Source organism: Helicoverpa zea, chromosome 7 (genome assembly GCF_022581195.2).
Source record: "Helicoverpa zea isolate HzStark_Cry1AcR chromosome 7, ilHelZeax1.1, whole genome shotgun sequence".
Lineage (NCBI taxonomy): Eukaryota > Metazoa > Arthropoda > Insecta > Lepidoptera > Noctuidae > Helicoverpa > Helicoverpa zea.
This window is the reverse complement of record NC_061458.1, coordinates 10,220,754-10,235,830: the sequence shown is the minus strand read 5'-3', so window position 1 is coordinate 10,235,830 and position 15,077 is coordinate 10,220,754. Positions and strand designations below refer to the sequence as shown.

At 37.9% G+C, this 15,077-nt stretch overlaps 3 protein-coding genes across 3 annotated transcripts in view; 1 reads left to right on the top strand and 2 right to left on the bottom strand.

Annotated features, from left to right (window-relative positions):
• The first annotated feature begins 183 nt into the window (after nucleotides 1-183).
• On the top strand, nucleotides 184-5,874 carry LOC124631760 (contactin). The gene is made up of 3 exons (XM_047166342.1): nucleotides 184-3,833; nucleotides 4,064-4,249; nucleotides 4,425-5,874. The coding sequence occupies exons 1-3, from the start codon at nucleotides 390-392 to the stop codon at nucleotides 4,731-4,733; spliced, it is 3,939 nt and encodes a 1,312-aa protein (XP_047022298.1). The 5' UTR covers nucleotides 184-389; the 3' UTR covers nucleotides 4,734-5,874.
• Nucleotides 5,875-6,221: 347 nt separating this feature from the next.
• On the bottom strand, nucleotides 6,222-10,407 carry LOC124631701. Its single transcript, XM_047166251.1, has 7 exons — nucleotides 10,134-10,407; nucleotides 9,851-10,055; nucleotides 9,661-9,734; nucleotides 9,064-9,156; nucleotides 8,635-8,748; nucleotides 8,324-8,449; nucleotides 6,222-8,238 (listed from the first exon to the last, which is right to left on the bottom strand). Exons 1-7 carry the CDS (start codon nucleotides 10,302-10,304, stop codon nucleotides 6,499-6,501), a joined length of 2,523 nt encoding a protein of 840 aa, XP_047022207.1. The 5' UTR covers nucleotides 10,305-10,407; the 3' UTR covers nucleotides 6,222-6,498.
• Nucleotides 10,408-10,581: 174 nt separating this feature from the next.
• LOC124631700 overlaps nucleotides 10,582-15,077 on the bottom strand; it is a 113,260-nt gene continuing 108,764 nt past the window's right edge. Inside the window, exon 15 of the mRNA XM_047166250.1 lies at nucleotides 10,582-15,025. Within this exon, the coding sequence (XP_047022206.1) occupies nucleotides 13,439-15,025 (1,587 nt within the window). The 3' untranslated portion in view covers nucleotides 10,582-13,438. The remainder of the gene's footprint in view (nucleotides 15,026-15,077) is intronic.

The window sequence follows — 15,077 nt, the reverse complement described above, 5'->3', positions numbered from 1 at the left end:
CTAAGTAACTGTTTAGGTTGAAAAGGGTTTTCGAAACAGTTTTCGCTCCAGTAAATCCTTTAAAATTCTTGACATATATTTTTTTTTGTGTTGCAACATTCTAAAAACCGTAAACGTCAAATAAGCCTTCACGATTTTCTTGCACATCCCTAAAGTTGAATAAAAAATATTGTTCCTTGAATGAGTGAGTTGAGTGATTGAGTTTGTGGGTTGGGCGAGGCTTCATTTCAAGGTGTTTGTCATCATCAAGCTATTTTCAAATTAGAAACGAATTTTAAAATGAAACTGTGATATCTATACCTTGTGAAAAACGTGTCCAACATCACAAAAGTGTTTTCTACTCATCAAATGAAAATAATGTAATTTTTCTCTTTGTTTATTAACGGAAAATGACGCGTGTTTTGTTACTTCTCGCATTGGCGAGTTGCGTGAGGAGTCAGATTCCTGAGTCCAGTGGAACGTTCAACCCCAACTATAATCAGCAGCCTTACCAGGATAATAACCAGAATGGTACTCTATACCGTCCAAACCCTCAAGTACCTTACGGCAGCTTTCCAGTGAACAATAACGATTACAATTCGGGTCAGAGTTCTTTTTACCAAGATAACTTTAACTCTGATAACTTCGGCACCAATGATAATGAGGTTGATCCACAAAATACAGCAACTTATTACGCCGGCCTGGACTACGAGGAGAGATACAGATGTCCGCCAAATTGGATCAGATTCCGGGAATCGTGTTACCGCTTTACTAAGTCGCCGGACCGACCTAGAAATGAGGCCCGTAAGATTTGTTTAGCTTACGAAGCGGACTTAGCGGCTGTCAACAGCCCAGAAGAACATGGATTTATCATCACAAATCTAATGAAACTTGATCCCCAGAAAGGTTCGTGGTATATTGGTGCACACCAACAATCACCAGGGTATTGGTCCAATGATGCTGATGGTTCACAGTTGACTGGTTTAGAAAATGCATTTTTCAATGATCATTCCCAAATATATAACAGTTATAACTTATTGCCTCGTGATTACTTGGTGTACAGGTTCTCCCAACTTGATGGGCGCTGGGGCTTATCTCCTGTAGAAGGCAACCAGTATTATCACTTTATTTGTGAAGGACAAACACAAAGACTGCATTATCTTATTGAAGAAGAAAGGTCATTTACCTACGGACTGGAAACTTATGATCCGGAGAGGATTCCTAGAGGACCTTACTTTATCAAGGAGCCTGTAGACACAATATATGATCCTATGAGGAATTATCATGTTCAGTTGACATGCATAGCAGGAGGCTACCCAGCACCTGTGTACAAGTGGTACAGAGAAGAGTATCAGGTAGACAGCCCTATCTTCACTGAAATTGATCCATTAGTTGATACCAGATTTGTTCTTAGTGGAGGAACACTCATGATTTATAACCCAGATACTGATAAAGATAATGCAAGGTACCACTGCACAGCCTCCAATAAATTTGGTACAATCAGGTCCGAATCAGTGCGATTGTCATTTGGTTTTATTAGAGAATTTAATCAGAAGAGGTCGGTTGAAAGTGGTAATCAATATTGGGGTAAAGTAATGTATTGTGATCCCCCATCCTACTATCCTGCTGTGAACTTCTTATGGGCTAGGAACTATTTTCCTAATCTGGTAGAAGAAGACAAGAGAGTATTTGTGTCTTATGATGGAGGTCTCTATTTCTCTGCTTTGGAGACTATTGACAGGGGAAACTACAGTTGTAATGTGATGAGCCAGGTTTCAGATGCAGGCCGAAATGGACCATTCTTCCCACTATTTGTCTATCCACATTCTGATTACCAGCACCTTAAATTTCCAAATAATTTCCCTAAAGTTTTTCCTGAAGCACCAGTTGTAGGGCAGGAGGTCCGGCTTGAATGTGTTTCTTTTGGTTATCCAGTACCATCTTACAACTGGACAAGACGTGGTAGCAATATGCCAAGAAAGGCTCATTTGAGTAACTATGATCGCGTATTGACAATACCAAATGTGGGAGTTGAAGATGAAGGTGAATACATCTGTGATGTTAAGAATGACAGAGCCCACATAACCAACAGTGTCTTCCTTAAGGTGCAAGCTAAGCCTAACTTTACTATTCCCCTAGCAAATAAGCACATGGACAACAAAGGTGAATTACATTGGAACTGTGAAGCTTTTGGTATTCCAGATGTTAACTATACTTGGTGGAAAAATGGAGAGAAACTTACCATGGATACTTTAGAATCTGAAGATAGAGATCGTTATGTTATACAAGATAATGTATTAATAATAAAGTACTTGGACCCAACTAGAGATCCAGGCATGTACCAGTGTGAAGCAAAGAATCAGCTTAAAGGCAGTTTCTCTACAGGACAGTTGAGAGTGTTATCTTTAAAGCCGTCATTTAAGAAGCGGCCCCTTGAGTCTGAAACATATGGTTCCGAGGGGGGCAATGTTACTCTGAAATGTAATCCTGAAGCAGCTCCAAAGCCTACATTTACTTGGAAGAAAGATAATATCGTTATCGGCGCTGGTGGCAAGAGATTTATCGCTGAAAGTGGAAACCTCATAATTCGACAACTATCCAGGGATGATGAAGGCGTGTATACATGTGTCGCCAAAAACCAATACGGAACCGACGAAAGCCGTGGACGATTGATTGTATTGCGTGCGCCGCGCTTCCTGGAACGACTGCCTCCGAGAATCACAACACAAGTTAACCAAGTGGTGTTTCTACATTGTAACGCCGAGATAGATCCCATGCTGGACACAGCTTACCTCTGGAATCACAACGGTATTCGTATGAAGGAGGCAGCTGATCTGTATGCTGACAAGAGAATTAAGATCGACGGAGGTGAGCTCACCATTCTAAACGTGAGTCTATCGGACGTCGGAGACTACGAGTGTATAGTGAAGTCAGCTATAGGACGTATCTCATCGCATACTCAACTGCGAATTGAAGGACCACCCGGTCCGCCCGGTGGCTTACAGACGCTCAACATACAACGTTCTTCTGTCACTTTGGAATGGACCGACAGCAATTCAAACGGACGTCCTATCACGAGCTACATTGTTACTGGTCGCACGCACTGGAACTCCTCGTGGTACACTATAAACGATAATGTCGTCAATGTCATGGAGATTGACCGATACAATGGACGCAAACGTGCCACCGTAACTACGACACTAATGCCATGGGCTATCTACGAATTTAGGGTTCAAGCCGTAAACCTATTGGGACCTGGAAAGCCCTCTGCACCCAGTCCACAATTCTCTACTCCTGCTGATAGGCCATACGTGGCACCTGCAAATGTGGGAGGTGGTGGTGGAAAAACTGGTGACCTTACTATTACGTGGACCCCACTGCCGCGGTCTTTGCAGAATGGACCAGGGATTTACTACAAAATATTCTGGCGCCGCAATGGTACCGAAGTGGAATTCCAATCGTTGTCTCTCAAGAAGTATGGTAACATTGGAACATATGTCGTACATATATCGACAACTTATTTCTATACCCCATATGATGTGAAGGTGCAGGCGTACAACGAGATCGGCGTGGGTCCGGAGAGCGAGGTAGTGACGATATATTCGGCGGAGGACATGCCGCAGGTGGCTCCTCAGATGGTGTTCGCCAGGTCCTTCAACTCTACGTCACTCAACGTCACCTGGAACCCCATCGATCAGTCGCGTGAGAGATTGCGTGGCAAGTTGATTGGACATCGTCTCAAGTACTGGAAGCAGGCGAATAAAGAAGAAGAATGTATCTACTACCTCTCCCGAACGACGCGCAACTGGGCTCTCATTGTTGGTCTGCAACCTGATACATACTATTTTGTAAAGGTAATATAACTTTTTTCATATCTTTATTTAGCATATTAATAAGTCCAACCGATTAGCACAAATTGTGAAGGATACTTAAAAGTTATCAGTGCAACAATTTGTAGTTCAATAAAAATAAGTAATTTGTATTGACCTTTTTATCACAGTCTACAAAATAAACATACATATCTCCTTTTTTCTCAATAATATTGCTTTGTTTGTATAATATTGATAATGGGGCCTTTTTGCAGGTAATGGCATTTAACGCGGCAGGCGAGGGTCCTGAGAGCGAGCGGTACTTGGAGCGTACGTTCCGCAAAGCGCCGCAGAAGCCGCCGGCGTCCGTCAACGTATGGGCGTACAACCCGACGACGGTGCGCGTCGTGTGGAGATACGTACAGCCTACTGATGAAGAGGAACCTCTGCTTGGATACAAGGTAAACAGCAAATATTTGATAGGAACAAGGTTAATAATTTAGTTCAATATTTATTATGCAAAGAAAATTTCTGGACTGATGGTTGGATACGTTAGCGTGGTTCTTTTATAGCTGATGTTTGGAGTTTGAGATCAGTATTTTTTTAATCATTTATATAACTAAATGTTATTTTCAGGTGCGCGTATGGGAGATAGACCAAGACATGAGCACGGCGAATGATACGATAGTGCTTGTCGAACATAAGCTAGAGGCTTACGTCATGAACCTAACGCCGGGCAAGTCGTATAACTTGCGTGTGCTAGCATACTCGAACGGAGGTGACGGCAGAATGTCCTCTCCAGCCATCACCTTCCAAATGGGAGATTATCACACAGACTCTTACGGATATAGCGCTAGAAGCTCCGCCCCCAAACATATACAAACTCTAACTATATTATTTACCTCTCTTCTATTCGCTTTCTCGTGTAAATGGGTTGTCTCGTGATGTACAAATTTTGCATCTTTTTCTTCATAATTATGTACCTTAACCAATGTTGCATTCCTTTTTTTTTGTTATCTGATGTTAGGTTGTGATATGCGTCCGGCCATTACTTTCGCTCATATCTTTAATTATATTTTATTTATATTTTTGTATGAGCTTGAAATCAACTTACGTAGTGACTTGTTTAGAGCTTAGGTTATATCTATTTGTGTGACTTTACTTTGTCCGTAGCTGTAACTAGTAGACTGGTTTTAGTTATATTTTTCTACTCAAAACTTTTCCACTGCTTGAATTCAGGTAAGCACAAAGCACCGCGATGATTTCATTGTCTAACTTTACGACTTTTTTGTTAAACAGGTGAATATTGTGTTGATAGCTGTAGTTAGTTCATAATCTTTATTGATAACAATTGTATGTAGTTTTACTCTTTTCTCATAAATATGTATATTATACTATTTTTGTAATAATTTAAAACCTGTCAATTTTTTATTGACAATAAGTAATTTAATAACATTTGATATTACTGATTTAGTAAGCGGAATTTATATAAAATTCTTTGATATAGGTCCATATCACATAGGGTAGATTAAGGATAATAATATTTTGTTATATGTAACAGCATATTTGTAATGTAGCTATTATAACCACCAATCCGAGCCATTATAACATTTGATCTGATTTATTTCGAGTATATACTTTATTTTTATATTTATATTTTATACAAGTGTTCAAATACGAGTTTAGGAATAACATGACAATTTATTTTCTGTTTATTTAGTACCTGCAATTAGAGGATCGACGACGTGTATAACATTTAACGTTACCCAATAAATATATGGCGAGTTGTTTCCACTTTAAATGTTAAAGCTTTCAAATCATTAACTTATGTCAACTACATCATGCTTTGATTCATTTGTAATTGTAATTTAAACACGAACAAAAAGGCTTATTAAATATGTGGAACTTTACAATGTATATCAAGTTAGTAGACTAATCCCGCCTACTGTATGCCTGCTAAAATGAATCTCAATATTTCCGATAATTGTTGTAGTGTACTAGATGTAAAAGAATATGAAATGCCTTATAAATGTTAAAATTGTCATTTTAATATGTATTTGTTTCAAGTAAAAGATATATTAAATTATATGGTACCTATTTTATTTATTCCAAAAGCCTCTTAAGTTAGATGAATCCGGCGTCTCCCTTTATGGCGCTCGATATACGATTGCACCTCACTCACTGCCCTAGGGCCGGCCCTGTACACGTACACCGAGGCTGTAAACATCATCTCATCTCCGATTTGGTAAGGTTAGGGACAAAAAGCTGAACTTTGATGGAGACCTTGTGTTCACCATCTATAATAGTATAAAGTTCAAGAGTTTATTTGCACGCGCCAATCTCATTAACTACTAGTCAGAATTGAAAAATCATTTCAGTGTTAGATATAGCCCATTTATCAAGAAAGGCTATAGGCTACTTTTTATCGGGGTTCGTGCAGAGGTTCTCATGGGATGCGGGTGAAACTGCTGGCAGAAGCTAAATAAGAAGCTACATATCAAAAGTCCATATCGATCCAGAGTTGATTCCAAGATATTCGAGGTAACAGATTAAGGTTGAGGGAATTTTGTTTTTTTTTTTTTCTAAAAGCAGAATTCATGGTCCTTAGATGGCGGGTAAGTAACTTTTTGTTTCACGTGTGTTAAAAGGAGTGAATAAATGAAAAAGGTAGGATATTTAATTTATTTATTATAAACAAAGCAACATTTTATCACAATTTCTTGTATTTGACCTTACGTTTTAAACATTTAGCATCTACATTATCTAGTAAATCAACATCAATGGAATTTTTCCTTTTCAGTAAACTTCCATCTTCTGCTGGTTGGATCTGTTTTAGAGGCAGCAATCCCACTGCATATGGAATATTATTTTCTATAGTAGAATTAATGTTGTTATCGTTTGTAGTAGGCTGTTCATTTTCTTTATTCAGTTCATCGGTTTCAGTCATTATATCGCCCCATTGCTCGGCTTTGACATTTACAGGCCCAGTTAAATCTATCACAGAATCTTGATACTGAGATTCTGACGTCAGTGAATCGATTTGGCTTTCGTTGTTCGTTCCACAATCGTTTCGTACGTTATCGTCAGTTTCATCGGGTTCTTTGCTATTGATATCCAAACTGTCCCACTGCAATCCACTCGAAGTTATTGTTGCAGACAAGTCTCCATTACTGTTCTTTGAATTGTTTAATTCTTTACTATTTTCAGACTCATTCTCAAACACGTTTGGAACATTCAGCGGATTCACGTTAAAATCTGGAACGTTGGAGCTTGAATTTAAATTATCTTGATCATTCTTGGCTATCGAATCATGTTTATGTACCATATTCATTTTGTTCTCAATGTTCATTAGATCTTTTATAATTTCATCTCTCTCCTGCGCCCGTTGATCTAGCTGTGTGCTGTCCTCGTAAGTATTTTGGTCGTCATCATTACGTTTCGGTGTCGACATAAGGCAATCAAGAGCATCTTCTTTAAAAACCGCACTTTGTGGTAGTTGCAGCCCAAAGTCATAGCAGTCTTCGTTCCTTCTCAAATCTTCAGGGTTAAGAGGATTATACTGTTGACTTAAGTTTGAACTCAAATGTGAACTCTTTGTGTCAAGTAACGAAATACTGAAATTCGTATCTAACGAATTACTTGTAGGACATAACTGCTCAATAACTCGAGCGTCATGTAGTTGCTGATCTTCGTAATATTTCTTTACGTCATCGCTCATAGATTTAGTGAAGAATTGCATGTCACCGTCGATGCAGGAGAAGTCATGAGCATTTACATGATCTATTGAACTGTTATTTTCTTGTAAACGTGGGTCTAACACAACATAGTTTTGCTGTTCTTCGAAGGATTCCAAGTTATCTGGTAGTATCGCGTTCAGGCTGTTGATTGTGTCTTCGTTGCGATTATATTGCGACGAATCTTTATCGTAATCAGAGTTTGAACCATACCCTTTATTACCAAGAAGCATTTCTCCTCTTTCTATAGATTTCGATAGATCATCGATGCTCTTTATTTCACTCGGGTCTGCAACCTTTTCGATTATATTTGGTTGTTCTATAACTTCGTATTGGATTTCGCTGCTTTGCACCATGTCTAGTAGTACTTGTTCATTGACGTTGATGTAGGAACCATCTCCAGATTCAAAGAGAATTGGCAAATCTGTAGGAAGTCCAGCATTTTTCAACGCATTAACGTATTGGGACATAGCCGTACTAATGCCACTTGTGGACGTTTCAGCGGAACTGGTAGGATTGGTGTTGGAATAGCTAGTGATCGTTTCATTGCCTATCGAGTGCTCTTTATTGTATGCGATGGTGGGATCAAGAACGTTGGACGAGACCGTCTGATCCATATACATGAGGTCATTGTCGATATTCATGTAGTTGGTGGAAGATTCTGGACCGCAGATGCTGTTGACGGCTTGTGAGAGAGTCACTCGGTCCATATAATCCTGGGAAAAAATATTTCGTTCCTTTTATGAAATGGAAGAGTATTTAAGTGGTCAATGCTCTATCACCAGGATTTTATTTTATTACCTGCATATGTCTAGTCTGCAAATGTTTCAACTGGTGAATGGCCTTGCGTGAGTCCTGTTCTCGTCGCAGCAAGGCTCGTTCGGCAGCGCGGCCTAGTGATCCAGCTCCCTCCCATGCCCCTGCTCGCTGCGAGGTACAAAACAAACTGTATTTATGTTTGTTTATATTCAAGATATCTATGACCTGATGATAGTGTTTCATTTCTTAGAAGTAGTGAAACATAATTTATAGGTATAGTTTGGATAAGTTATCAGGTGTTACAGCTTTTGTATAATATATAAGGTAAATTGGCAATTTTGGAGGTATCTTACCCTAACGCTCGGCCTTCCGCGGCGTGGTTTGATAGCCCTTGGCACGTCGGGGTAGTCGACTGTAGGCGCACTGCCCCCATTTTCAATGTCAAACGGAATGCGGACTACCATATCCTGTAATAAAATTATGAGGTTTTTGGTAGTTCAGTACCTAAGTACAAAAAGTATTGAATTGGAATACGGAGAGACTACCGGTTTACTAAGATGCCGTCTCCTATGATCTGCCTAGCCTTTTCCCATCTATGTTGGGGTCGGCTTCCAGTCTAACCGGATGCTTTACATTGAGCTGTTCTCTGACACCTTGGTAGGACTGGTCTCTAATTTCTTCTGATTTCTGACTACTTCTAACAACTGCTAAAGTTGAAATGACAGCATAGGTATATGCTGTCATTTCATAGATGTTGAAATGAATGTTGAAAGTCTGCAAACCTTATTCATTCGTCCGAGACTATCCACTGGCTGGCTTGTACTAGTAGCTGGCGCAAGCTGTGACGACTGCTGCGCTTTGGTACTGTCGGTATCCTTGAATATGATTAATTGTTGATATTAGGTTGCTAAGCCGTTATGTTATATGCCCAGTTCCCAGTTACCCGTTCACCAATAGCATAATCGGGTTTCTTAAAACAATTTTTGAAATTTTAATTGTAAACATTTTAAGCAAACCGTTGTTTTAAGAAAACCGACGCAGTCGGCGAACTGAGGCCTTAGTGGTAAAAAGCATGTCACATATCTATAGGTACTCCTAGGAAAATCTAGGGCTTGATTATCTGCCTTCCGATTGTAAAATGGGCAGTGTTGAATATATATGTATTCGTATTTTCATATATTCCTACTGAATGGGTAAAAAATATCATATCAAGGTCTACGCTAGACACCGTCCAAAATCCAGGAGGCTTTGATTGGGAAAATTAAACTACGTGGTACCTATAGGTACGTTTATCTACGAAAAATTAACGTTGAAAGATTACTCACTTATTTGTAGATAGTTGGTATCATTATATTAGAATGGTAATGACTAGTAAGTACCTGAGAATGCAAATCAATAAGTGATTGCGGAGGTCTGTTTATCACAACAGGCGGCGTGAAGACTGGCATTTCACCTTAAAACATAGTCATCTAATTACTTACCTGGGCGTAAAACAATTTTATTTATAAACTATTATATGAATTCGTTTTTTAACACTGGTAACCACACATCATATATTTAGGGACTTACTGTTATTTGCAATACCAAGACCTTCCTTAGTGACTTTCGACAGTCCTTTAATTTTTAAGAATTGTGCTGCAGATACAAGTTCATCCAAATTCTCTTCAAGGCACTGAGTTTTTCCACAGTACATAAATTCTACTAAGCATTTCAAAACACTGAAGCGCATCTTTAGAATTATTAGAGGCTCTCCCGTTTGTTTTTGTAGCACCTCCTAAAACATTTTTCGCAGTAGCTATAACAATAGCACATAAGGCTTAATAACTTTATCTGATGCTAATAGAACTTTTACCTGAAAGTAAGCACTACTCGCAGCAAGTACAGCTTTATGAACTCGCAAAGTGTGAGAGCTACACATTAACGTCATGTCGACTAAAGATTGCATTTGTAAGAGTTTACCAAATCTTGACATCAAATGTTCAGAATAATCTTCATAGTGGAGGCTATATCGAATTGGAGCCATTTCGAATTAAATTATTCATTACAACAAGCACTTTGCCAATATTTTGTCACTATTTGATAGGTTAAATAAAACACTAACGAGAAAATTGTAGAATGGCATTTAAAAATCATTTATAGAACGTGTTTATGGTCGCATCAAAAAGTTTTTAATAGAAGATGAATAAAGCAAAAGCAGTGGTGTCTTTAAAAAAAATTAACTAGGTTAAGTGTGTGTGTGTTTCTGTTCTGGGATCAAGTTTTTATTTTCATTAGGTAAGAAAAAAAATAACAGACATTTCTTATTGTTGGAGTCTTTTTAATCCATTACAAATGCAGAAAAAAAATAGTAAAATGTTAGAAAATGAAATTTATTACAAATTTGTATTCATAGTGGATACATCTAGTAATGTTAACGGTAGATATACAATAAATTAACACATTTTGAAGAACAAATGAAATATAATACATGTTTAGACGTAGGTATTCTATCACAGGCTAATTAAGTACTTAAAATTGATAACATAAACGATTTTACGATCAGATCATATCTTTACAGTTTGAAGAAATATTTTTATATAGGTAATAATAAATCCAGTGTAACGAGAAAGTTTAAACTAAGAATAGGCATAAAATTTGGAATGTAAGTAGGAATGTAATAATGATTTGTTCATAAGGCACTTGGAACAAATACAGTGAGATTATAGTCAGATACCTAACATCACAAAGATCTGTATTGTAAGTAAATTAAAGATACTTTGATAATAATAATGTTAGTGTCATAGGTATAATCCATTGAGGGAAAGTTTTTCCAGTCTATAAAACCATTAAATAGATGTATAGAATCTAGTCACATTTAATTATATAATATCAAATTCACAATTAACATGTACTTAAATCGAACATTTTATTAAGGAAGAGTTAATAGATTTTTACAAGAAAAACAAACTCACTCAAGACAAATAGATTTCTAGAATATATTCATGGATAAATGCAAATATCTAAGTATAAGCACTAGTCATTAATCCAGCGGATGTGGCCTTGCTTATAGATATCATCACATTGTCCACATCAGTATTTTTATAAAATACAAATTTGTAACATTTTCAATACTTTAGGATCTTCTTAGAAATCAGTTCCTATACAATACAATAGCTTTTACGTTTTACCCTTACCTCCCTACGTCGAAGCTCATAAACGCTGTGCCACAGCCGCAAAGCTTTCGCACGACTCACAAAAATACTGGAACACATTCTGAATAATATCTGAGATAGAAATTAAACCACCGTCATGACAATAATATATGGTCATCAATATTGTATATAATATAAACTTTTTTGAGTGCTATATGAAATTTCGCTGGGTCAGGGTGAGCTGACAAGTCGTTGTATGTGGATTTTTAACCGACTTCCCAAAAAGGAGGAGGTTCTCAATTCGGCCGGTATGTTTTTATTTTTTTACGATAAAAAACAAAGAGGGAAGACTTGATTCTTTTTATGCATCGCGTAATCGATAACTGGGTTAACCGGACCGCAGTTGCACCTAATCATGACATATTATAAAAAAAATACTGACCGAGGCATCTTCCTTTTTTCAAACTTTTAACTTGCAATAAAATAGCAGTTACAAAATATATGGGAATTGAAAAATAAGTCTTTATTATCTCTCTTATTTTCCAAAAGTAATGTTACGATGTTTGGTAGCAGTTGTTTTATTCAACATAATGTTTAATTGTTTTATGGCAAATTGCAGTATCATTGAGACATAATATTTTTTTTATTATGCAACACTCATTGAATAAAAACCATAGATTGACATAAATCATAGACAAAAATTAATTTATCACAAGTCCTAATTTAGGCGGGAACTTAACAAAAAAAATTGTACTTAACCACTAGACAGCATTATTAACAATTACAATATTTCGAAGAGATATAATTTACTTACATTATGCACTACGATATTGTCATACTAATACGTGAATTAAAAAAACACATTCCATCCCAGATATTGCAGAACTAAAGTGTAAAGAACATAGTTACAGCCATGAGTTCGCTTACGTACGAGTCTGTTATTCAGTTTGATTATCCAATACGTATAGAAAAATATTTTTATCAATAAAACCGTTTTACGTTCGTTTTTAATTATTGTTTATACAACAGAATTTCATAGGATTCTATCATGTTTCAGATAATGGATGCTTATATATGCACACTGGTACCCACGCAAAATAAAATGTAAGTAACAATGCAATATCGATCATACTGGGTAAGTTGGCAAGTTCAATTATTTTTTTTTATTTCATTTTATTTTAAACCTTGATTATACTGGTTATTTTAAACATGTACATGTAACATGGTTATTACATACTCACATAATAGGATCCTATGTCAGTCTTGCTTATTAAATTATAATTACTTTGTTTTTTTTCCGAATATTATGGTTTACAGGCAATATTCTTAAACGACTATAATGTTAACAGATTGACATGCTAATTGACAGCTATTTAAATAAAAAAAAAACATGTTAGAAAAATAAAAAAAAAAGATATAAAATGAACTCGAATGACGTAAAGTATTTTAAAGTAATTAAATAATCTTACATGAACACTTTACATAGGTTTGAGTAAATTTGTACAATACATAGCATGTAGAAAAAATAGAGATTCATTTTATAGAGATCGTTCAGTGAAACTAGATCATTGCCAGCTTTGTATGTACTACTACGCCATAATTTTTCACTATACATAGTTATAAGTGGGTATAATGTTACACAACCCTATGATTGTAAAAGTTAATAATACAAACAAAATACTTTATCAAAAAAATGAAAAATAAAAACTTAATAATACTAATTCACGGCGAAAAAATAAAGTCTCAAAAAAGCTCTAAAAAATAAAATGTACTTCTTTGATCGATATTATTATAACGTATGTACTTCTTATTAAATTCCCAGTGGTACGATGGGAGAGACAAACTGAGCAATGGTCTGTTTCAGTGGCAGGTTACATTAGTACTAATATTAAAAGCAAATTACAATATTTACACCAGCCGACAATAGTACATCTTGCAAATAGGTATCTAATATACACGTTAATTATTTGTTCATATTTAAATGACCGCTCGCGGCCATAGTACGCTTACTCGTCCCCAATAATACTTAATTATCAATAATATTTAAGAACTCCTCGGGGGAGATGTGGACGTCGTCGTCGGGCGGCGGGTCGGTGGCGCTGGGCAGGCCGTGCTTGAGGTCGCCGAAGGTGTAGGCGGGGCGCTTGTGCCGCTCGAGCCGCCGCGCCTCGCCCTCCGCCCGCCAGCAGAACGCCTGCCGCGGCTCCGCGCCCGCCGACATCGGCATCGCCAGCTGCACTCGGGACTTGCACAGCTCGTTATCACTTAACTGTCTTTTTAACTTATCCTTCCCCACCACCAACTGGAAGCCCCTCAGCCCGCTGTCGCCATGTGATTTGGCCAATTCCACTTCGCTGAGTTGCCTCTTCAGTTTGGAGGTCTCAGTGGGGCTGCACCGAGCCGGCTTGTCGACTAGACTGTTTTGACGTGAAGTTTTGCTGCCGCCCTGCCTGGAGCTGGAGCTGTGCTTGAGAAGCGCGCTGTCGTGGCGACTGCTGCCAGACGAACTGCTCGTATTCGTATTACAAGTATTTACATCGATGGCATTATTCTTTCGCAGCGATTCGATAACATTGTAAAAGTGTTCCAGTTCGGAGGAGCTGCTATTTCTGGACCTGCTTATATTGTTTGTACTATGTCTATGTGGGCGGATTTGAGCTCTAGGTAAATGGCCGTAACTGCTCTGCCGAGCGATGCCGCCGCCGACACTGGTCTGTCGTCGAGGCATACTGCAACTTTTTGGAACGAAAGCATCTTGCGACATCACTACATTTTCATAAACATGAGCGTTTTCACCATCTTCCTGTGAGATTAGATTTTGTCGGCTCTCGGTAGTCTCATTCTTTTGACCTACCGAGTTACTCTTTTTGTGTCCGTTACGAACTTTAGCTTCGGGAATTTTTTTCGTTAATTTACAGTCACTGGCACTTCGAGGTAGTAAATTGGCATAACCATGAGTTTTATTTTCTTGGTTTTGTATTTTTTCTATTTTAGGAGCACTGGGAGTTGCAGTATTTTCTACAACCCTCGTAGAGTTAGAGAGCTTAGGAGTTTTAGTGGTTGGATTGGCTTTCGACACGTCCGTGGGAGCTGGCAGTGGTGCAACTTCGTGTCGTTTCCTATCCATGTCGGGCTTAGAAGATTTGTCCAGGACGACTTTCGTTTTATCACTCTTGCATATTTTAACACTAAATCTGAAGGGAGGTTTGAACACGACTTGCAGCCGGGCCTTCTCGCCGGACAGCAAGTTGGTGGCGCTCTTGGACGGTCTTGTTTTTCTCGAACCTTTCTGTACTTGTCTGTGGGTCCTCTCGGTGAGCCCGAGTGGAATGGATTTAGATTTGGGGATGGCAGCAGGTTGCGGCGAACTGAGAAGCCACCTTTGCACCTTACTCAAAGCTTCGGTATCTTTGATCGGGGAGGCGGGGTGTTTCTGCATAGAACTGTAGTCTATTATTTCTTTCTTCATTTTCGTCTTTCGTTTTTTAACTTTACCTTTATGTTTAGAAAGTATCACATGTTTTGGTGATTTGCCTTCGGCGTTTGTGACGATAACTGTGCTTTCTTTAGCTATTTTAGGAACTTCTTCTAATTTTGCTTGACTATTCGGCTTCTGTAAAAAGGACACAAAATAATTGCCATATCAAATAATTAAGCACGATGTG